The 24894-nt window shown below is 43.2% G+C and overlaps 1 protein-coding gene across 1 annotated transcript; it reads left to right on the top strand.

Moving 5' to 3' along the window:
- The first annotated feature begins 4669 nt into the window (after positions 1-4669).
- Positions 4670-17471, top strand: DCTN6 (dynactin subunit 6). Its single transcript, XM_053303343.1, has 7 exons — positions 4670-4798; positions 6777-6841; positions 8434-8539; positions 11934-12022; positions 15151-15198; positions 15978-16120; positions 17198-17471. Exons 1-7 carry the CDS (start codon positions 4755-4757, stop codon positions 17300-17302), a joined length of 600 nt encoding a protein of 199 aa, XP_053159318.1. The 5' UTR covers positions 4670-4754; the 3' UTR covers positions 17303-17471.
- Positions 17472-24894: the final 7423 nt, after the last annotated feature.

Here is a 24894-nt window from a genome sequence, read left to right as displayed (position 1 = left end):
GGAAACATTTGTATTAACAAAAAATTTAAAAAAAAATTAAAAATTGGTCATGGCGGCGCCCCCCACGTGACCAGAAAAGATGGTGCCCGGGGCACATGCCCCCCCTGCCCCCCCTATAGTTACGCCTCTGTCTGGATGTATTGGCACAGCAGTGTGCTTTCCAAGCAGACTATTTAATTATTTAATTAATTATTAATCAGATTTAATGATCATTAATTAAAATTAATTAAAGCTAATAATTATTAATTTGATGTAATAATTTAATTTAATATTTATTTTAGGCAAATCTGGCAAATCTGTGTTTGCAGCTGTAAAACAACTGTTGCTTTCTTCTCATTTTGGCACAGTATTCTGAAAAGCACCCAACAATTGTGGCTGTGGATGCTGTACGTCTCTTCAGACTCTTTGAAGCTGTCAAAGATTTTTTGGTACTCACCCTAATAAGCCACCAGCCAAAATGATACGTAACCTAACGCTGGTGCTTCCTTTCTGCCAGGACTGCCATGTACATAAAATCTAGCCCTGACAGAATTGTGCAAGAGTGCAGCTGCACAATGACAGAGAGCTTCCATTGAAAACAATGAAAGCTATGTTGTGCAAGTGCGGGTGTGCATTTCCGAAGCATAGCACAACTGCACTCTTGCACAACTCCATTTACTTCACTTTACATGCATAGCATGTGAAATGCCAGCATTAGGCTGCATGTCATGTTGGCCATAGTTCCTATTTTGCCCTTATGTTGTCTTTGGTGAGATGCTGGGAATGCTTTTAAAAATGTCCTAGTGTGCACAGAAATACACATGCACTGGAGGTTTTAGCCTCCTTTGAATTTCCCGCATTCCTACCCATTAAATATTAGGGGCAGACGCATCTAGACTCTGCCTATGTAAATACAGGCACAGAATCAGTCAAGTGGACTCTTTCCTCTCCATCCATCCTCATAGCTGCCTATCCAGACAGATGCTGCTGAACACTGACCGTGTGGGAGTGTGGTATGGCTGCCACTTGTGTGGACTCGGGAAGAAAGGTAAGCTGCTCCCTTCCCTCCAGCCCCAGCCCTCTCCAGCCCCACAACTAAGGTCGTGAGAACTGTTGGAGATGGAGTTCCAGTGCATCGATCTTTTGCACCAACTATCCTAATGTCCACTAGGGGCATTGGGAGTAGAGGTAGTTAGTGAGGGTCTCTTTACCTGTACCTGCTTGTCTCTGCTCTATGACCCCTGCCTTGACTCCTCCTCAGGTACTTCCTGTTGTGAGTCAGTCCTCTTCCTTTTCCTCCTAGAGAGAAGATAGAAACATCTCTCTCTCTCCCTACCTGTTCATTATGTAGCTGATAGATAGGACAGGTTTTTCCTGTCTCAAATGTACATCACCAGTAACAAGTGGTCCTATGTTCCCTTGTGAAGTACTGGAAGGTATGAGATGCTACTGATCAGAAACTCTGCTCGATGAGATGCTACTGATGCTACTGATCAGAGATGCTATTGATCAGAAACTCTGCTCAATGAAATGCTACTGATGCTACTGATTAGAGATGCTATTGATCAGAAACTCTGCTCAATGAGATGCTACTGATCAGAGAGCTCCGTTTACCTTAAAGAAGCAGCCCGCCCCCCGCAGGAGAGTTCACGAGCCGCACCTGATTAGGACCAAACTGAATTAGAACCTCTGCTAACTGAGCAAAGAGGCAGGGGTTTGGGAAGAGAGCTGGTCTTGTGGTAGCAAGCATGACTTGTCCCCTTAAGCCAAGCAGGATCTGCCCTGATTGCATATGAAAGGGAGACTAGAAGCGTGAGCACTGTAAGATATACCCCTTAGGGGATGGAGCCGCTCTGGGAAGAGCATCTAGGCTCCAAGTTCCTTCCCTGGCTTTTCCAAGATAGGACAAGATTTTTTTATTGAACCAACAAACTACCAAAGCATACAGTACGTTGCCAAAGCACAATTATATACAAAGTGGTTGTTTGTACATCATATATCTACAAAGATTTACACACAAGGATTTGGAAACCCACAGGGTTATAAAGTATATGCAGGCAGTACTGTAACTCGGGGATGCAGAGATTCCTGCCTGTGTAGACAATACTGAGAGAGATGGACCTATGGTCTGACTCAGTATATGGCAGCTTCCTATGTTCCTATGAAGCATTTTTTTAAAGTGGTGATTGTCTTATATTTAGCAGGAGAGCAACTATTCCTATCAAACCCCAGCACAGCATTCCCTTGTGATTGTTGCTAGTGGCAACCTCTAGGAAAAGGTAAAGTGTGCTGTCAAATTGATTTCAACTCCTGGTGCCCACAGAGCCCTGTGGTTGTCTTTGGTAGAATACAGGAGGGGCTTACCATTGCCTCCTCTCGCGCAGTATGAGATGATGCCTTTCAGCATCTTCCTATATCGTTGCTGCCCAGTATTGTACCAGCAAGGATTAGAACGGGCAACCTTCTGCATGTTAGTCAAGCATTTCCCCGCTGCGCCACTTAAGGTGACCTTGTGGTTTTTTTGTTCTATTTTGTTTTTTTAAGATTTTGAGCCCTCCGACAGGGAACCATCTTATTTATTGATTTTTCTAAGTAAACTGTTTTGAGAACTTTTGTTGAAAAGCAGTATGTAAATGTTGGTAGTAATTATAGTAATGGCTGCAACTGAAACACACAGTAACATATAGTGTCTTGGTAGGTCGTTATGCAGGGAGTTTACCACACAGCAGGCTCTACCTTGAGTTTTCTGCAAGGCTTTACTGCAAACTAAAAGATATCCCAAAAGCCCGATGCAAAAAGTGGATTTTTTAACCTTGGATATAAATCGGGCTACACTCCAACATGCAGTGAAAAACTCAAATTGTGTGCGAAGTGCTCCCTGATAGCTTGCAGGGACTTTGGGGTAAAGTTGCCCTATATGTGAATGCACTCCCTCCATTCTGGAAGAGATACAAGCTAAAGGGCTTTAAAAGCCCTGTGTGAAAAACTTCCAGGGGATACAGAGGAAGCAGTGTGCAGCATGTTGTGTTTAGAGAAGAGATAACCTATCCACTAGCACCTTAATCTGGCAACATCATGTAAAAAGAAAAGTGTGTTGTGCCAGGTGGAAAAAAAATCAATATTTTCCTAGGATGCTAACAGTTCAAATGAACCTCATCTGCAAACAGTGAAACATTTCAATTGTGCATTGGACAGCGCCGTCAGAATTAACTGTTGCATTTTAAAGAAAAATAGCAAACATGCATTTTGACACTGAAAGGGGAAAAGCAATTTGAGGGGGGGGAAATTTGGAGCAGAGCTGTGAGCAAAGGAAGGGTTGGATTTTTCCTCCCTTTGTCACTTCTCCATTCCAAATTCTCTCTCTGTCTGTGTGTGTGGTGTCAGGACTATCATACATGTTTCCATGCAATGTGCAGTTAACCCCTTAGTGTCCAAGCATGTGCATAAGAGTCAAGATGCATTGGTCTCCCACTCATATTTAACTTCTACAGACGTGTGTGTGTGTGTATGTGTGTGAAACCTCAAGAAGAATAAAGTCTAATGTATTGTTCTGCACACTAAACATTTGTTGCAATGTTTGTTGCCTCTGTTTTGCAAAAACAGGGACAAAAGAGAAACATTGGATTTCAGGGATAGGTTACAGGTGACAGAATATGTCCCTAGAATACAGAGACTGTTGGAGTACATGGAATTGATATCCTGGTGTCCTGGGGTATCACGCTCTTTGATTTCACTGTTGGTTGGTGCTGAGTTTTTAAAAGGGTGGCAAACACTTGTTTGTATAGTAAGTGAGCCTCTATTTACGGGTTGAAAATAGGGGGATATTTTCCTTCCCCTCCAAACAGGACAATATGGCAATAATAGTTGGAGCATCTCATGGACCTGAGGGAAGTCCTGATCAAAGGCAGCAGCAGCTGTTGCTTCTTATTCTTTTCATTAAAGTAGATTCAGAGCCCACATTTGTGGAATAACTGCTCCTTGTGTATTTAATGTTTCACTATGTATTGATCACATCATTCCTCCAAGGAACTCAAGAAATCATACTTAGGGGGGTCTCTTATGGTATCCTCGTACCAAGCCTATAGGTTAGGCTGAGTAGAAGCGACTAGCCCAAGGCCAACCAGTAGGCAGGCATTCAAACCCAGGTCTTGTTGGTTCAGGTCCAGCAGTCGTCTCACTACAGCTCTCATTATTTTATCGAAAATACTCGTTTGGGGAGAACTAGAACGCGTATGTTATATGGAAACACATGGCATCGCAGGTAGGACTGGCTGTAATGTGACAGGTCGAAATCCAACAGAGGCATCCTTCCCCAGCGTTGCTCCTCTACGCCAAAAGAATCTGCACGGGTTGATAATGACTTGCCCCACAAAGGTCTCCGTTTCAGGCGGATATTGTTATATAATTAGTGGTCTAGCAATGATCACAACAACCTTGCAACCGCTTTGCGGTTTCCAATCCCCCGCCGTCACCGTAAGAATGAAACTGCCTGGAAACACCGCGATATCTTCCAGGTTAGCCCATTTTCCCGCGGGGAAGCCGAAATCTCGCTCGAGAGTCCCGCCCTCCTGTTGTCATTGGCTCCGAAGAGCGCGCGGGTCCGCCCAGCTCCACACCAAGCCCGGGTTCTACAGGTTGGCTCCAGGCTTCCCCAATCGAGTGCGAGGCTGAGGAATGGATGCCATATTCCGGATGGACTGGTCGGCCCCTCCTCCCCTTTTCGCTCGTTCTTTGACTCGGCTTGATAAGCAGCCTGCAGCGTCGCAGACCGAGCAATGGATGAAGGGATGGAGAAGATGGCGGAAAAAGTCCAGAAGAGGTGAGGTGGGCCAGGCCAGGCTGTCTTGTGTTGAACTCAGCTTTTGGAGGGAGGACGGCCTGGCCTGAGGCTTAGGCTTTGGGCTGGGAAGCTGCGTGGGCGGCTGTGAGATTGAAAGTGTTGAGTCCGAGCTCCTGTCTCTTATCAGTTGCACACAGGGGCGTAGCTAGGGAAGAGGGGGGGGGGGTCTGTGTTTGCTCCTTTCCTTGGCGGCCCCTCGGAGTGAGAGACATAATGAAGAAAATAGGGGTGGAGCTGGGGGGGGGGTCTGGGTTCTATGAACTCATCTGCTTAATTATAGCTACACTCCTGGTTGCACAAAGCGCCTAGCTTTCTTGCTCATCACAGAAGTTAAACTAGCCTAGTGATTAAGAGGGTCTTTCAACCATTTCTGTGATTTATATTTACATTTACATTTTACATCCTGCTCTTCCTCCAAGGAGCCCAGAGCAGTGTATACATACTTGAGTTTCTCCTCACAACAGCCCTGTGAAGTAGGTTAGGCTGAGAGAGAAGTGACTGGCCCAGAGTCACCCAGCTAGTTTCATGGCTGAAAGGGGATTTGAACTTGGGTTTCCCCGGTCCTAGTCCAGCACTCTTAACCACTATACCATGCTGGCTCTCTGGTTGTGTGTAGAGTCAGTCTGTTCTTCTTTTTCTATGTGGTTTGACTCTGCATAGGAGTGACACAGGCGCACTGCTGCCTCTTCCGTATTATGGACTTCTGGCCCCGCTGTTAATGTAATTTTATGTGCAGTTTCTGCCAACTGAGGGTAACACTTCATGCACTTGATAAAGTTGGCTTTAGTCTGCAAAAGCCTATGCTTTTTTAAAAAAAGTATGTCAATACTGACTCAATGGCACACTTTACAAGCCTTTGTGTTCTAGCTTTCATGCGGGTTTTAATAAATAATGTGTGGGGAGGGGAGCCAAGCTTGAAAGTCAACATCTGGAAGTTTTTTCTTTATAGCTTTGAATAACACTGCCACTCCTTCCATTTCCTCCCTTTTATCTTGGGAGGATGAATTGGGAGAGATTTGAAAACCAAGTGTATGCGCGCGCACAGACACTTATATACACATATGCACACAAACACACACACAGACACTTTACCTGGTTTGCTAGGAAGCCACAGCCACATCTGACTATTTTATGAATGTATCTCAGTGGTGCATATATTTCCAAATGTGTAGATGAGACCCACATATAATAAAAATCTTAACTGTGCTCCTAAAACATGTAGCATGTGATGTGGCCCTGGAAAATGTTTGTAACTTGTTTTGAACACTTTGGTTCTAAGTATTATTGGTTATGTGGATAGGCTGCTGGTCAGGTTGTTGTTAATTTTTGCCTAGGTAAAGTGTACCATCAAGTCTATTTTGACTCCTGGCGCCCTGTGGTTTTCTTTGGTAGACTACAGAAGGAGTTACCATTGCCTCCTTCCGTGCAGTGTGAGATGATGCCTTTCAGCATCTTCCTATATCGCTTCTGCCCTTATATAGTTTTGCCTACATGTACTAAAATGATATTGAAAACAACTTTTTTGTCATTTTGCAAAGTTAGTTATTACTGCCTGGTTCTGTTCTGATCTTCCTCAAACCTTTGCTGCAAGTGTGAAAAGGAAAACCAAGTGAATGTGTGCTGCTGCTAATTTTTTATTTTTTATTTTTTGCTGTCAGCTGCTTTCTGTTTTACTGCAGTGTTTAGTATACTGAACATGTTTGTGAGGCTTCTTATGAGATGATCCACTTAAAATTGGGACATGGACAACTACTTGTAGTTTTCTAAAAATTATCTTCCATACAGCTTAAGTATTCTAAGCACAGTTGCTTGAAAGTATGCTCCCTTGAAATAAGTTGGGCTTACATGATTCTGTGGTTGCCAGGGGTCGACATGGACTCAACGACACAACTTTACTTTCACATATATGTGGATGGAGATGCAAGGCATTATTTTTGATAATGTTCTCTTTTTCCAGTGTAAAGATTGCTCCTGGAGCAGTTGTCTGTGTGGAGAGTGAAATCAAGGGAGATGTAACAATTGGTAAGTATTGTTATTGTTATTGTTATTTAAGAGAACCTATTGTGTGCCACTGTAACTGTTGGCTCACTTTGAGGGTCAATTTGAACCTGGAAGTTAATCTACTGGACTCTCTTAATTCCACTTATTGCTATAGACCAGGGCTGCTCAATTTAGGCCCTCCAGTTCTTTTTGGACTACAGCTCCCATAATCCCCAACCATAGTGGCCAATAGTTAGGGATTATGGGAGTTGTAGGCCAACATCTGCCGTAGGCCAACATCTGCAGCACAGTTCCCTCTAAGGTGTGCACACGCTCACACATTTCCTGATGTCCGCTCAGTTAAGTTTAGATCCTGCTCAGGTTGAATCAGGAAGGCCCCACTCTGAATGCATGTGTGCACACACACTTCCTTGATACTGTCGCCCAGAACAAAACTCATTCCACACACAGATGAAAAAAATTAGAGAACACTGATCTGCAAGAGGGCCGAAGTTGAGCAGCCCTGCTATAGACCAACTAGAACTGAGCATGTCATGGATACTAGGAAATATCTTTAAAATGTCTCCAGATTAGTTGAATGCATAAGCTGAGTAGGGGCAGGAATTATATTTGAGATGTCAAGGTAAAAGATTTCCAGCAACACTATAACATGTCCAAGATTAAATTTAAAGACAAAACTGAAAGAAAGCAGTACAGTGGCCCCTTTTCACTGGGCAGATTGGATGATGATCTTCCTACATGCAGTGAGAGCAAGTTCATGCCTGCCCACTGCCATCTGCACATGGCTATAACTCTCAAATAGGTGTGTGTATGGGTTCAAAATCCAATAAGCATTGACTTAAAATAATATAGTTGATATCCTAATACTATTTGGGAATCACTTGTGGTGTTTAGGCTCAATTACAAAGGTTGGGGGGCAGACAAGTCCAATGGGCAGGGTGGGAAGGTAAAGTCTTGTTCCCTCATTGCACTTTATGCTCCCCAAGAGAAGATCTGAACAGACCAGTAATCACTCAGTAGTTAGAAACAGGGAGTTGATTAGAAATAATGGTGTTTTTGATGGAAATAATCATATGGGGTATGAAATACCCCCTGCTGTTCCCCTGCAGAAGCGCTGAATGAGTTCTAGATAGTTGGTCCACTGCTTGAGTATAATTTATTTCTTTGGGGTGCTGCAATGAAAAATCTGCAGAACTTGCTCTTGGTTTAATGTACAATAATGAATATGGAAGAGAGCTGGTCTTGTGGGAACAAGCATGACTTTGTCCCCTTAGCTAAGCAGAGTCTGCCCTAGTTGCGTATGAAATGGAAACTAGAAGTCTGAGCACTTCTGTAAGATATTCCCCTCAGGGGATGGAGCCACTCTGGGAAGAGCATCTATGTTCCAAGTTCCCTCCCTGGCAGCATCCCCAAGATAGGGCTGAGAGAGATTCCTGCCTGCAACCTTGGAGACGCTGCTAGTCTATGGACAATACTGAGCAAGATGGACTTATAGTCTGACTCCGTATACCATGTACTGATGGAGACAATTTGGTGTCTTCAGATGATGCTCCGGGATGGGGGGGATTGAATCATATTAGTGTGCTAATAGGAAACTTTTGTTGTCTTCACAGGGCCGAGGACAGTTATTCACCCCAAAGCCCGAATCATTGCAGAAGCTGGACCAATTGTGATTGGGGAAGGTAACCTCATCGAAGAACAGGCAACTATCAAAAACGTGTTAGTGTGATTCAGTACACTGAGCTTTCTTTGACCAATATGTTGTGCATTGGTGGCATGATATAGGGCATTGCCAAGGAACCAGTTTTGATGCAGGAATTGCTCCTGAGGGCTGTAGGGCTACATCAGTATACTGCTGTAACTGATAACACTTATTTTTTTTAATAGGACTACTTACCAGTTAGGAGTTCTTCGTTGATAATTTGCCTTTTAACCATTATGTTTATATTTTGCTTAATACCAAAATCTCAATATTGGTGCCTTTTTGAGATACCATGGGGCTACTCACGTGACTGCATGTGCAGGTGGGGAGAAGGCAGGGTTCAACTTACCTTCCCCCAGACGACCACTCTGAGCCTGGGTGGCATGCAAGCCGCATGCCCACACGACCAGCACTGCCAGGAGCAGTGCAGATGTCTATCCGCATTACCCCCAACAATGTAGGTAAACTCGTTGCCCCACCCTCCAAGAATCCCACAGTGTGCCAAGTGCAGTGCACTGGGGGATTCCCCCAGGGGGTGGGCACTCTAGGCGCCCGTCTCTGTGTCACTGACGCACGATCCCGGAGCCGGGGTTCAGGGCACATTTGCACCCTTAACCTCTGTTGAGTGTTGGACTTAGCACTGCAGCACCATTGGGATCTGTGCAGATCCCGACCATTCTCATGGGCAGCCAAGCCCAGGCTCAGCTGCCCATGAGAACAGCCTCACTATCTTAAAAGCTATCGCTCACTGTTAGTAGGGAAGTTAATCTTCTAGTGGTGGTGTTTACCTCAACACACCAGAACCAAAGTAGTGTCAATAAATAAATAAATGCCCTTAATTTGCAGCTCTGCTGATCAAAAACGTCTTTCACCAATCAACTTGGCTTCCGCTGCTTAGCAGATTAAAATTGCAACCAACTTTTGAAATATAAAGAGAAGCTTGTATATAGTGTCTCCCTTGTATACGTGTCATAATTTCCTGCCCTTGCAGATTCACCATATTCCATATATGTGACTGCAGAAGGGCCATAGTTCAATGTAAAGAGCATATCCCTTGCATGCAGAAAACCCCAGTTTTGATTCCCTGCATTTCCAGTAAGAGAGCTTCTGGTGGGCCTGGGAAAAGCCCTTGCCTGGCACTGTGACAAGCTGATGTCATAGAAAGTAGTATTGGGCTAGATGCCTTTTTGATTTAACTCTGTACAAGGCAGCTCCCTAGGGCCATATTCCCAAAGCTGCTAAATCTTCCTCAGACCTCTAGGCCACCTTCTTTTTTCACTCTGACAGTGATTCACCTGCACTTCTGTTAAGATGGCTCCCTCTCTCTTTGGGTGAAATTAAGAGTGGTATTAGCGGATATTGTTGGAAGCTGTTCTGCAGACATGCCTTTAATCTTCTGGCATACATTTGAACACTTTTAAGGTGCTATATAAATTTTGTGTGTGGCAGTAAAATAAGTTCAATGTGTCTGGCATTTCCCTCATCAGGTAGAAGTCACAAATTGCTAGATTTCACCAAGCAGGATTTTCTCCGCTTTCCATCCCCCGCCCCCCAGGCATTCCTTATTAGCCAACTAAAGATCAGAGCTTCTATTCCTAGCAGGATATTAGAGGTGTTCCCAATTAAATTATCATGTAAATATAATCACCTCCTAAATGATACTAGGTAGTCTCTAGACAAAGCTCCAGCTCCTGGAGGCTTCACCAGGCTAAAGCAATTACAACACAAGCATTACTTTCGCCTTTTCATAGAGTAGCTTTATGTATACACATGGCTTATTTAGGGAAGAGCATAAAATTGAATGAATTCTACAAACTGGATGTCTGTCCTTTAAAAAAAAACAACTTACTGTGTAAATGCTTGCACTAAGACTACAAAATAATTAAAAGAGCTATAGTTTATAAGCTTGTGAGTGAAAGACTGGATGTGTGTTCTTTTTGTCCCATACTAATATATCCATAGATGTTTCCAGAAGTAGACCCCTTGTTACCGTTCATTCAGGATTTGAACCTGGCCAGCCTTAATGAAGCCTGGATGTGTCTGTGCATTCCTAGGAATTCTCAGAAATTCTTGTCCTGGAGGCTGCCTCTCCATTCTCATGACGAGAAGAAACAAAGGGAAATCTCAAAGACAAAAAACGGCACATTCCCTTCTACACCTTTTCTCTGTTTACCACCACCCTCTAGGGTCCTGAAGCTTCTGGAAATATTTGCCTGGCATCTGCTATAAGCTGTGTGCTCTTGGTCAGCTAGCTTTTGCAAAAGACAGTGGCTTAGACCTTGGCATACGAACAGTTTTCCTGGCTCTGTTCCTAGTGGGGATGAGGCCAGCTGAATTTGAGTAATCTGATTCTAAAATATGAAAAAACAAGTAGATGGGGTTAGGAATAGCTCCAGAGTTCAGATCCAAAAAATTACAAATGTGAGAATTTCCCCCAGTTACCTGTAGGATGAAAATGCATTTTATCACACGTTTTGCCAAAACATTCTTCTTACAAGTGCTTTCATCTGTTCCAGTACTCTTTCCCCCCCCTCCCCCCTCCAGAGTTGTTTTCTAGCAGTAGGACTGTGGCAAGGAAAGACAAATGGAGTCTGTGCCATCTGTGCCAATACTGAAGCTTAATTGTGAAAGCTCTGCAACCACCAAAGATAAAGGCGGGAATACGTGAAAGGGGAGAAAAACACTTAAGAACAATGCTCTTTGAATATTCCTGCACTTCTCACAGTTTGGCAAACCTCCTAAATCCACTGGTACCTGAAATTATGCCAACCTGTTCAACACATCTGAATTTATAACTAAACTCTTAGTCAGTGCATCTGCAAAGCTGTTTCTTGTAATGCATCTTATTCAGCATTAAATATTGTTTTTGAAACTTGCATCTGCAAGGGCCAATTAGTATATTTATTTAATAGCCATGCTATTCTGAGTCAATGAAAAGCTGCACATAAGAACATAAATACAGTTATTAGTTGCATTCCTCTTTCTGTAGTTTTGGAGACTTCATTATTTTTGCACAAATGCCAGGATTTTGGAGGGGTGTGGGTGTGAATTTTTTTATTTTGTATGAAAACTTGCCCATTCTCTCTGAGGTTGTGATGACATTCGGTTTGATTACAAGTTATACCACATTCAAAAAGAGATTTCTGAGAGCAGAGGTTAAACCCGATATGCCTACATTTTATTTACATTTGCAATGTCTTTGCCATGTGTATAGTGATACAGTGAATTACTAACTTGTGGAATGAATGAAAATAATGTATGTATGTTAAATGTCAGAGGAAATTGTAGCACTGATTAATAAGTAAAGAATACATAATTAGAAGAAAAGAAAAACAAACAAAGATAAAGGCAGTTTTCAAGCTCTTCACAAGTGTATGTCTTTTTCTAATGTAAAAACATTTCCTTCTACAGCTATCCTGAAAATATTACCCCTGATACAGAGGATGTGGGAGCCAAGCCAATGATTATTGGCACCAACAACGTATTTGAAGTTGGCTGTTGTATCCTTCTGAAAAACAGTATTTAAATATCAGAAAGTTGTATGTTCACCCAGGACAAGTAAGGCTTGGGATACTGAAGTACTGGAAACTTCAATCCTGTTAAAGCAATTCTTTACACCCCTGTTTTGCTCAAGGCGGAGTTATCTGGGATGCATGCCTTTTCCACAATTGCACATGTATTGCTAATAACTGCTTGTTTTAATGAAAGGCAGTATAAAACAACCCCAAAGCAGTTTCCAAAAATTTAAAACAATATAAAACTACTAAACAGTTAAACAGTACAAATATCAAATTTTTAATATTTGAACAAGAAATTCAGAGAGATGCTTTAAAAAGTTTATTTTATTCAAATGTGTAGACTGCCCCAAACTTCCACTTCTGGGTGGTTTACAACATAAAACGGATTATGAAAATCTTAAACTATCTTAAAACCACAGTCCATTTAAAAATCTTGGGTGAAAAAATTAGTCTTTAAGGGCTCTTTAAAAGTTGTCAGAGATAGGGAGGCTCTTATTTCATTCCAGAGTCTCAGGGCAGCAACAGAGAAGTCCTGTCCCTGTGTAGCCACCAGATGAGCTGTTGGCAACTGCAGATGAACCTCTCTGGATGATCTCAATGGGCGGTGGGGCACATGGCAGATAAGACATTCTCCTCAATACTCGGGGTCTAAGCTGTTTAGGGTTTTATAGGTTATAACCAGCATCTTGTATTTTGCCTGGAAACATATTGGTAGCCAGTATAGCTCTCTTAGTATAGGAGTAATATGGTCTCTCCGAGATGACCCAGAGACCAACCTGGCTGCCGCATTTAGTTCCCAGTTTAGAAACAAATACTGTCGCAACATGCATTTCACAAAGAGTCATTCCATGGTATATATCCTTTATATATCCTTTGAATATATTGTTGAACATTGTTCTGTTGTTGAACATTGCCTGGAATCCTTGCTCAGGATGCTGCATAAATGAATTTTTCCAGCAGTGGTAAGATCTTCTATATCCCAGTTTTCTAGCATGTTGCAGCCGGGCTTAGTTGTCCTCAGGCACCAGAAATCTTCAAAGATATAATAATTTACTCCCAACTTTAGTAATTCCCTTTTAACTTCTTTCGCTGACTTTTGACTATTCATAAACAAACAATTAAGGACCCTTTAAAAACATTTTTTTCAGGCTTTTACCCCTTAGACTACCATGTCTCTCAGCTTTCCTGCTTCTGTTTTCTTTTTTTTAAAATTGTTTTTGGTGTGCTATGGCTTCTACTGTTTAACTGATTTTAAAGTATTAAATGTGAGTTTTATGGAGTTTTATTGTATTTTAATTTTTATAAAATGCCTTGGGGTATCTTATGAAAGGTGGAAGAAAATTGGAACAATAAATAGATAGAATAAACTATTTTTGTTCTTGCCCGCAAACTCACTTCTTCATAACATGGACGATCTACAACAGGTCAAAGTGCAGTTAGTTTTATACTTGCCATTTTAGACATTGCACCTGCAAAAACAGCATCTTGTTTTGTGTTTGCTTTTATCAGCCACAGTTCTTGTGGCAAGTTGCTAAATTCTGTTTAGAAATACTGTTCTTTTTGAAATATTGCTCTTGAAGGCTTGCTATTCCTTCAAATGCCATCTTTGCTAAAATGGCAAGGACAAGTGTTCCAGGCTAGACTTCACACAAAAAAACCCATCCAAACAGTTGCTTTGAACATATCAAGGATGCCATAATACACATGTATGAGGAGTTAGAAATGGCTTTGATTGCATAATTAAAATAGCAAGAATAGTTTTTAAAAAAAAGTTTCAGTGCATGGAGTGTGATTCCTCATATCTTGGGTTTTTTAGGCATAAACTTCCACTAGTGGTTATTATTTACATTCAGTAGATCTTCCTAATAATGGTGGATGTTTACAGTGAAAACTAGTGGCATCTGAGATCACTATATCCACTTATTCAGCTGCAAAAACATGCCACATCATCTAATTATGCATGTGAATTCTGCAGTGAAATATGTGTGTTTGCTTAGTGTGTGGCAGACTTAACAACAAAAAGAATAGCAAACATGCTGGATTCCCTAGTGTGAAGAGAAACAGAAATTGTGGCTAGTAGTCTCTATCTTATTCTGTTTCCTGAATTAAAAGGTCTATAGATTTGTTCTATTGAGACAGAGGAGATTATTTGTTAGTTGTGTTCCAGACTCAAGTAACAAAACCTAGGGATGGTATACAGTCTTTTAACAAAGTAGTATTTTATTCATTGGTTCTGATCCTCGTATCGTGCATGGAGACTGAGGGCTTCTTTGTATGATGAGCTCTGAGTCTATATACCGGATCTCCCTCTTCTGCCTATTTTAACCACATTTTAGAACTGCTTACATCACTGAGATAAATAAGCTTTTGGATTTTTTTGCAATTGTGGAAGGGATTGGCCATTTTCTATCTTTTCATAAATAACTTCTCAGCCAATATCTTTAGCTGACTTGCTGGGAGTTATTCAGTGCATCATGTCTCTTCTTTGGCAGCCTTTTTTGTTTTTGACCTGACTTGGGGTATACACATCATCCCAGGAAGAGCACTACTTCCCTGATGGTCTTCTCTTTCTCCAGTTCCTAAGTACACTTAATCTGTTTTGAAATCACTTGCGCTCCCCAACCAGCTCCTGATGTCACAGACTTGACAACCGGAGTTGGTGATTATTCTTGGAAGTGAGTCAGCTGCCCAGATTTGGCACCTTCTGGCTGCCATTGGTTTGGCTTCTGTGGCGCCATGGCCTGGCCAGCCCAGAGCCACACAGCTGAGTGCCTTGAGGCAATGGGGAAGACTTTGAATCTGTGTACTCTAGGGGCTGATTTTAGCTAAACTACACTGTATGTATGTTCTGGGGACTTCCCAATTTTATTTGCACTCAGAGTGTCTTGCCAAAAGGGATAGACTTCACTCAGTGCTTATAAAGTAAGATCTGCATTTAACTCTTGACAAGCAGTCAAGTTCTTGCATGCTTCCCCAGTGCTATTAAGAACAGCAGTGTACTTGCCCAGGGTGCATTTTCTGGATATGGGAATGCTGCAAAGGACTCTTTAGGAGGGATCCAGGCTGTGGGAACAAAACTTGAAGTAATCATCTTAACACTGACTCCGTAGGTTCACAGGCAATGAAAATTGGAGACAACAATGTAATTGAGTCCAAAGGTAAGTGTGATGGTTAGGTGGAAAATCTCATAACTGAGTATTTTGTTGCCCTCTCTTGCATTGTGCTCTGTGCTCAATGTTTGCTTGCCCCATTCCCTTCCCTGATAATATTGGAATAGTTTCTATAAATCTGGCTTTGTCTGCAGATAATGTAAGACTTGGCAGTAGCTCTGTACCACACATCTTGCTTCCAGTCCAGCCTCAAACCTGTATACTTGGAAGTAAGTCTTTAGCAGCACATTCAGGATTGCTGCCTTGGAGGTCTGCATTCCAGTAAAACAGTGCTCTTCCAGCTGTGCTCTAGAATGTTAAGGGAACTCGGACATCTCCCCCCGCCCTGCTGATCTTCCCCTGAAATACACAGCCATGGAGAGAGTACTGGGTGGTGTATTCTGTGCTGCTGCTTCATGTGAAGTAACAGTGAGATCCAGGATGACCCTGAATCCTCTGCAGTGTGCTGGGCTTCTGTGGCCGTGGTTTCTCTGCAGAAGAGTCAGACACTTGAAAAACCACTTTAATACAGCATTTTCAGACACAGGAGTGACTTAACATTTTAATGCACAAGTTGAAGCCTAAGTACATGGAACTGTGTTGGCTACATTCATCCCTTGTTACCCTTCCCCCTCTACACTTCTTCCCTCCCTCGGCCTCCCCCGCCCCCCATTTGAAATTTAGATTGCAAGTTCCTTGAGGCAGGGCCCTATCTCTCTCTTGATGATGTTAATTTTTTCCCTCTATTTGGTAATGTAGTCTTAAAGATCTTCTTGTGTGTTCTCTAGCATTTGTGGGAAGAAATGTGTTCTTGACCAGTGGCTGCATCATTGGAGCCTGTTGCAATGTCAACACCTATGAAGTCATCCCTGAGAACACTGTAATCTATGGAGCAGACTGTCTTCGTCGAGTGCAGACAGAGCGGCCACAGGTGGGTGTATGAGCAGAGGTCAACCCATGACTTATCACCATTCTGTCCTTCCTTTGCAACAGTGCAACCCAATCTTCTCTGTGAAGATGGCATGGGTCAGCTAGCCTGTCAGAATGGGGAGCTCTGAAAAATATATAGATCTGCATAAAAGTTGCATCTGCTTGATGAGGGATGGCTAGCTGCCTGCCTGAGTCCCAAGTGTAAAAGTTAAACCGGGGAAGCAGTTCAGCTAAAGGAGGAACTCTGCCTTTGGTTGCCTTTGCTCCTGAGAGAGGAGGCTGTGATCTAGTACTCTGGTCTGAGGTTCCAGCTGGGTCAGAAGAGGGCTCAGTCACCTCAGTTTGCTCTTCAGCTCACCACATTTTTGTAGACTACTAATCAGTCAATCTGATATTCCCTGTGAAGATGCCACACACAATCTGCTAAGTTGTACCAGTTCAGACACAGCACCAAGCTGCAGCTTGTGCCTCGGAACATAAAGCCATCTCATGCTTGTCTGCCTACTTCTGGTTTCCTGTCTGCTCAGCAGGGGTCTCTGGAAGTAAATGGACTGCCCTAACAATGGTTTGTCATTTCAGACGTGCCAAACGAAACTTGCTTGAAACCATGGCTCTTTTCTTAATCTGGTTTGCCAGTTGATTCAAACTAGGGCTTGTTGAAGGCCAGCAGTAGTGAATGGCTGACTCAATTCAAGTATTGATGCCAGCAAGGGACTCTTGAATCCCTTCCTCCTTGGCATGAACACAGTGACTTTGTCTTCACTTATGCATGGGAGTGGCGCAGAAGGAGAGCATGCTGCTAAAGCCTCCATTGTAGTTCAGATTTGAAAAACTCTCACGTGAGAATGGTGAAACTACCAGTGTGCATGATTGAGGGCTGTGTAGGAGGTGGAGGGACTGGACCGGAAGCTTCTGGAGGCTAGGCTGGGCCACCCACTGCCTTTCCATACCCAGGGTCTTCAGCAGTGCTGTGGTTCTTGATCAGTGTGTCCTGTTGCTAATAGAGCAGTGCATGGGCTCAGACTGCCAGTGTTCTCTCCGGTCTTGTGCTTTTCCCAACACTATGCTGTCTTCTTAGCCACAAACGCTGCAATTGGACTTCCTCATGAAAATCCTGCCCAACTACCACCATCTTAAGAAGACCATGAAAGCACCTTCTACTTCTACTCCTGTAAAAAGCTGAAGGACCTCTCTGCACAAGTATTAAAATTGCTGTGGAGGTGTTCCCTTATACTTCATGATAGCAAGAAGTAATTTGTTCTGTTTAATTTACGAGCTCATTCATTCCATTGCACAATTTAATTTTTATTTATTAAACTTAGAAATAATAAAAACTGCTTATATTCCTTTCAGTTGACTTGGTTATCTGTATCTATTATTATTCCTAGATAATGTGTCTTACACATTACACAAGAGGAAAGGCTTCCAGTAGTATCTAGATACACTGGGTGCAATCCAGGCAAAATTAAGCACTTCTGAGCAAGTCCTACTGTGCTCAATTCAGCTTACTCCCAAGTAATCATGTGTCTGACTGTGGCTTGTGCTGCTGAAATCAATGGAAGATATTTAAACATGCTTAACTTTGCCAGCATTGTGTTGCATGTGTATTAGAACTGTAATGTAAAGGTACTAGTCTGTCCTGTAAGGTTAAGCCCCTAAATAAACCAGCTGGAATTGCTTATCTCTCCTTGCTTTTATTGTGGCATCTTGCAGGCTCTCTCCAGATATCCATTGTATATACTCTAGATAACTTAGTTAAAAACACTTTTGCTCTAGTGAAAGGGTGTGTAAAGTGATAGTAAGCCCATAAGTCTCTTATCTCAGTTTCTTTCAGTGGCACAAAAAGTGCAGCCTGGAAAAAGCTAAGCATCCTTAAACCTGTTGCTTGTAAAGGACTTGAGCTCTTAATTGTGTGTGCTTAAATTCCTCTGGATTAAACGGCCCAGTGTCTGGGAGCTCCTGGAGTTGCAGCACTGCTGAAACTATTGCTGCTGCTCTCTGTCTCTCAAGGAATCTGTGTGGTGGAGACACATCTGAATGACTGCTTATACTGTGTCTTTTGAAGTAAAATGAAAATAAAGCAGCGAGTTACAAATGCAAATCTGTCTTGCACCTCATAGAAGCTAATTTTAATTGTTTTTGCATAAACCTCAGTTTGTATCCCTGCTGGTATGTTTTCCAGACTATGGGGAACACCTATATTGGGCAGCAGCAATATAGGAAGATGCTGAAAGGCATCTCATACTGCGGGGGGGAGATGGCAATGGTAAACCGCTTCTGTATTCTACCAAAGACAAGCACAGGGCTCTGGGCGCCAGGAGTCAGCACAGCTGTACCTTTTACCGTCATCCCACTGTGCAGCCTTCAGGGTGGCCATTCCTTAGGTAGAGTTGTGTGGTTAACCATCTCGGCGTTAATGATGCTGTGTGGCTCTCGTTAACACTGAGACGGGGTGGGATGTAGGGTTGCCAACATTTCATTGCCAGAATGAGGGACACAAATTTGTGGGGGCTGGCTGGGGGGGAGGGGCTGGGAGGTGTATGCAGTGGTAATCAAGAGCCTGAGTATCATTGATGTATATGTAATTGAATTATATGCTACTGAATAAATGAGGGACAAATGCTCTCCCTATAGGGACCAACATTTCATCCTTGAAATGAGGGACAGTTGGCAACCCTAGTGGGATGGGAGAGAGAGAAGCAAACAGAGCTCTGGGAAGGAGAAGCAACTGTACACGTACACACACACCACATGCCGCTAGGATGAGCTGCTCCTGCTGTTGGGGCTAATAGTGCTTTAAATGTCATGTGTACACTGGCCCTTACTTAGGAGTAACCCTCACTGAACTCATTGAGAGGTACTTCTGAGTAAACATTTTAAGATAGAAACCCCCAAGACACAAGTTGAGGTGGAATATACATCCACAAAATTAAAAACAAACATGCTTAGGATTGTGCTTTGCCCATGCTGGAGCAAAGGTGGTCTGCTCTGGGGCGTTCTGCCTTAACTACGAGCCAGACTAGACATTTCACTCACTGCTTGAATCAGCATCCAGATGGCACATTCCCAACCCTACTCTTTCATTCAGTAGAGCTCACAACATGGATCTTGCCCATCATATAGTGAGCTTCCTTTCCTCCACTCGCAGCTCTAGGAGCCTCCACTTTTGTCAGCTGCTGACAGGGAAACCTATTTTGTGATCTGTAGAATCCATGTTGTAAGATCGAATACAGCAGGTGGAGCGGGAGACGATGATAGGGAGGAGATGCCGATCCCTTGAGCACTTGCAGTGTCTAGACTGGGTTTAAAACACAGGTAGGAATTCACTGGAATCTCACCAGAATTACTCACCCTGCATTAGAAGCTGATTGAAAGGTTAGGCAAAGCATGCAGAGACACACCAGGCAACCCCTCTGTGGTTGGAACGTTGGGCTCACAGGAGCTGGATATTTTTATTATTATTTACTCTAGCAGTTCCCTCGTGGCCGACAATTGGGGAACTACTATTGTACTATGCTTTACTCTGAATCTGGAGTAAGTAAAGTTGTGCTGTCAAGTAGGTGTCAGTTCCTGGCGCCCACAGAACCCTGTGGTTGTCTTTGGTAGAATACAGGAGGGGTTTACCATGGCCATCTCCTATAAGGTATGAGATTATGCCTTTCAGGATCTTCCTATATCTCTGCTGCCCGATATAGGTGACCAGTGGGGATTCAAACCAGCAACCTCTTGCTCTCTAGGCAAGTTACTTCCACTGCGCAATTAGGTGGCATGAATCTGAAATAAAGTGTTTTATCTATATATATATTTCTCCTGGGTGTGCCCAGGAGAAATGCGTCCCGGCAGCCCAGCTGATTGGCTGGGCTGCGGGGGCGCCTGATTGGTCCTGGCGCACCCAGGAGAACGGCGGCGGCCATGGCCGGGGAGCCAGGCGGGCCCGGCCGCGGAGGCGAGGTGGCGGGCCCGGCAGCGGCGGCACCCTCGGGACCGGCCGTGGTGGCGGCCAAGCGCAGGCGGCAGTGGGCCCGGCCGCACTAGAGGCACAGATGCTCTGTGCCCGGGCCCACTAGTATATAATATTACCAATAGGCTTACAGAGAGATGGAAGAAGGCCACATTAGAGAAGCCAGGAAGAAACATAGCAGGTCTCCAATCCAGCTTTTCTAACTGGTAATGCTGTTGAGGATTACAAGTTACCCACGACAGTGGCGCGGGGGGGGGGGGCACTGTTTTAACTGAAAAATTAAGGTTGAATCTCTCTCAAGTATCCTTTCACATTCATCAGCATGTGCCTTTTGCCACATATATTTTGCACTGCCTAGTCAACAAACTTTATTAACTCAGCACAAGTTAAGTCCACAACATCTACTTATCTCTATGCTAGCAGACCACCACAACATTTTGAGAAGCACAAGCCTAATGTTTAGGCTTGGAATTACTGAGATTCAGTCTAAAAACATATGATAGTATTCAAGCTGAAGTGGCACATCTTCACCACCACTCCAAAAGGCAATTTCTAGTTTCACAATCTAACCAACATGAAGGGCGGGGGTGGGGGGGGGAGGCATGCAGATTAATGGCCTTGAGTCACAAAGCACAGATACTCATACACCAAACCACAGTTGCCTGTGGGCTGACATTCTCCTTGACATTTCCTTGGTTTTAGTTGAACAAGGATGGGTTTTAGCCTAATGAGTCTTGTTCAATTTTATTTTCTTTATGTCAATTCCAACCACAACTGAACAGACAATGGTTAAAATGTAGGGCTCCCTCCTGCTGGCAAAACCTCTGCCTGATAATATTTCACTGCCATCTAGTGGGCAGCCTGTTTTTTTGTTTCTCTGGAAAAGAAAAAGAGAGAGGATTGTAACACACCCTACAAACCACTTCTCTGAGCAGTGAGACTGTGACATTCAGGGGTATTGCATTACTTGATGCACTTTGATGCACAGCTCTAGTATATCTGTGTAAAGAAGCCAAATACTACAAAGATACCATAAATCTCCAGTAATCTTCTGGATTCCTTTGAAGGAAGATTACTGGAGATTTATGGTATCTTTGTAGTATTTGGCTTCTTTACACAGATATACTAGAGCTGTGTATCAAATTGGATCCAATTCCATACAGACTCTATAGGCAATATTTTCATCGTATTGTTTTTGATGCAAAATTGCTAATATTGGCAACACCTAGTATAATACTTTCTGTATCTTATCAGTCTGTATTGAACTCCATCCAATGATCAGATGGCTGTTTGCGTGCTTTTTTCTGTTGCTGATGAAATCACAAAACTTGCTTGTCATCGTCAGATCTGGTGATGTGCCATATATGGAAAACACTGAGCAGGCAGCCCGGAAGAGAGCAATAGTGTGACTGACATCTCTGCTTCAACACCTTAGGCTTGCAGCTGTTCCAGGCATGCTGCAATTGGTTTATCTCCCTTTCAGACAGAGTGCTTGAGGAGATGGACGTAAAATTGTATATTATAAGGGCACCAAAACTTCTCTCTTCTGTGAGCAAGTCTACAGAGCAGAGGAATGTAATTGGGAAAGTACTATATGCCAAAGGAGATTGCATTGAAAATTGTTGGCCTCACCTGAATGTATACATTCAAAGCATAGGTGTGAAAATTATTGAACAGCTATATGTATATGTACTGGTAGTAATGCAGGGGAGGTCTCCCTGCTTCCCTGAAACCCTAACAGTTCTGCATGAAAGGGGGATGATATCAAGTCCTAACAAAGGTCTGTCATCAATTCTACCATGCGTTAAAGTTTCATCCCATTCTGACTTACAATAGCATCTTTATAGATATTTTGTGTTTTGCCATTTTATCCAATGGGCCGATTGATGGATTGATTAAGTTCTGTCACGTCAGTGTCGATTCTTAGCGACCACATAGATAGATTCTCTCCAGGATGATCTATCTTCAACTTGGCCTTTAAGGTCTCTCAGTGGTGCATTCACTGCTGTCATAATCGAGTCCATCCACCTTGCTGCTGGTTGGTCGTCCTCTTCTTCTCTTTCCTTCAACTTGCCCCAGCATTATGGGCTTCTCAAGGGAGCTGGGTTTTCGCATAATGTGTCCGAAGTATGATAGTTTGAGCCTGGTCATTTGTGCCTCGAGTTGAAATTCTGGATTGATTTGTTCTATGATCCATTTGTTTGTTTTCCTGGCTGTCCATGGTATCCTCAAAAGTCTTCTCCAGCACCAGAGTTCAAAAGTGTCAATACTTTTTCTATCTTGCTTCTTCAAAGCCCAGCTTTCGCATCCATAGAATGTCATGGGGAAAACCATTGTCTGAATGATTCTGATCTTTGTAGATCAGTCACAACATCTAAACATGTCAGAACATTTAAATATCCTTTCCAAGGCCTTCTTTGCAACCCTACCAAGAGCTAGTCTGCGGTGTACTTCTTGACTGCTGGATCCTTTACTGTTGATGGTCGATCCTAAAAGGCACAAGCTATCCACCACTTCAGTGTCTTCATTGTCAATTCTGAGGCAGGTTGCTGTACCAGTTGTCATTAGTTTAGTCTTTACATTTCGTCGTAGTCCCATTTTTTTCCACTGTGCTCCTTGACTTTCATTACTAGAGTTTTCAGATCATCTGCATTCTCAGCTATCAGAGTGGTGTCATCAGCATAGCGCAGGTTATTGATGTTTCTTCCTCCAACTTTAAAACCACACTTATCTTCTTCCAATTCACTACTCTCAGTTTATGTTCAGCATATAAATGGAATAAATAAGGAGAACGTATACAGCCTTGTCTTACTCCTTTCCGATCTGGAACCAGTCTGTTTCACCATGTTCCAGCTGGACTGTGGCTTTCTGTCCTGTGTATAGGTTTCTCATGAGAAGAATGAGATGTTCTGGGATGCCCATTTTCCTAAGGATATTCCACAACTTGCCATGGTCGACGTAATCAAAGGCCTTTTTGTAGTCAATGAAGCACATATTGACTTTTTTCTGGTATTCTTTGGCTTTCTCTGTTATCCAGTGTGCATCAGCAATCATGTCTCTTGTTCCTCGGCCTTTCCTGAAACTAGCTTGAACATCTGGCATTTCCCTTTCCACGTAGGGCTCTAATCTGCATTGGATGATCCTGAGCATTTTTTTGCTAGCATGTGAAATTAAGGATATTGTGCAATGGTTTGTACAATCTTTTAAGTCTCCTTTCTTTGGTATGGGTATGTAGACTGGCCTCTTCTAATCTCTTGGCCACTGTGTCATTCTCCAAATTTGCTGGCATAGTTTGGTTAGAGCCTTGACTGATTCTTCTTCTGTTGCCTGCCATATTTCTGTAGCTATTCCATCAATTCCTATAGCCTTCCGACTTGGTAATGACCGGAGTGCTGATCTAACTTCATCTTCCCGTACTAGAGGTTCTTGCCAGAAGGGAATATCTTTTAGAATGGGACAATGCATCGACCCAATAACAATGCATTAAACTATCTGATCCAGGCTGGTACAATTATTGGCCATATGATTTAATAATCACTTGCATTGGATCAGAATCAGATCTGATAATTTTGTCCATGCCTAACCTACTTCACAGGGTTGTTGTGAGGAGAAACTTCTGGGTTCCTTGGAGGAAGAGTGGGATATAAAATGTAATAAAATAAAATAAAATAAAATGTATACACACACACACACACACACACAGGCTGAGCACTGGATGAAGTTAGCAGAGCATTCCTAAGAGTCAGGAATGGAAAATGTTACATCAGTTCCCAGAGAGCAGCCCTTGCATCTTAAGATGATACAGCTCCTGCCAGCATCATTGCAGTTCCTAAAATCTCTTGTCTGTTTCACATACAAAAGCGGCCTCCCCCCCCACCCCACTTACTCAGCACACACACACACACACACACACACACACACACGGGGAGGGGAGGAGTTACATCACCTCACACCAAGCCCTCCCCTCAACCAGTGTAAGATTCCTGATGGCTTCCCCCTCAGTGGGTAAGGCCATTAATGCCTTATCCAGCAACATCCTCTAACTTCCTTGAGATCATCAACCAGATTTGTCTAACATTATTTAGCTAAAGACCACAGATTCAAAGTCCAGGTCCAGCAGTTTTCAAACTATGCTCCAGGGAACCCTGGAGTTAATGTTACCACCTACATGTATTCTACCCAGCTCCCAGGAGCCTCCCTGTTTGCAGCTGCATCTCCAGGCTTGGGGATTGCACTTTGGGTATGCTCAGGAGCTGCACTGCAATGTGATCTCTCAGTTTATGGTACACATGGGGACATTTCATTTAGTTGGCAGTGGACTAGTCGCCTCTTGATTTTGCTGCAAACAAAGTGAATTAGAAGGGATAAGATGCACCCACTCTCCCCATGTGGGAGCCCCAGCTAAGTAGGCTCAAGAGTTAACTATAGCGAGTTAACATCCAAGGCCACTCTAAACTTAGGGTGAACTACCTCACTCCCCTCTCTCCTTTCACAGGAGATAATCACACACTAAGGAGCCAATTATGCCAACCAGGAAGAAAAGTAAATAAGGCAGTGAGACAACGTTCTCCCCATCACAAAGGAGATGAGTCAGTGACATAGACCTAGAGGTGTACCCATTAAAATTATTGATAGGACTACTGGAGAGCCCATCCTGGCACAGATACTCTCTGGCGTACCTGCGTATTCTGATTTTCATCACAATCAGCCTTGCACACAAAAGGCGATCCCCACATTGTCACGAAGAACGATCAGACAATGCATTCCATCCAGGTACACCCTGGCCCTTCTGATTAGCAAAGTACGACAGCAGG

This window comes from Hemicordylus capensis, chromosome 2, assembly GCF_027244095.1.
Source record: "Hemicordylus capensis ecotype Gifberg chromosome 2, rHemCap1.1.pri, whole genome shotgun sequence".
Lineage (NCBI taxonomy): Eukaryota > Metazoa > Chordata > Lepidosauria > Squamata > Cordylidae > Hemicordylus > Hemicordylus capensis.
Note: the sequence above shows the minus strand (reverse complement) of the source record. Positions and strands in the feature narration are given on the sequence as shown.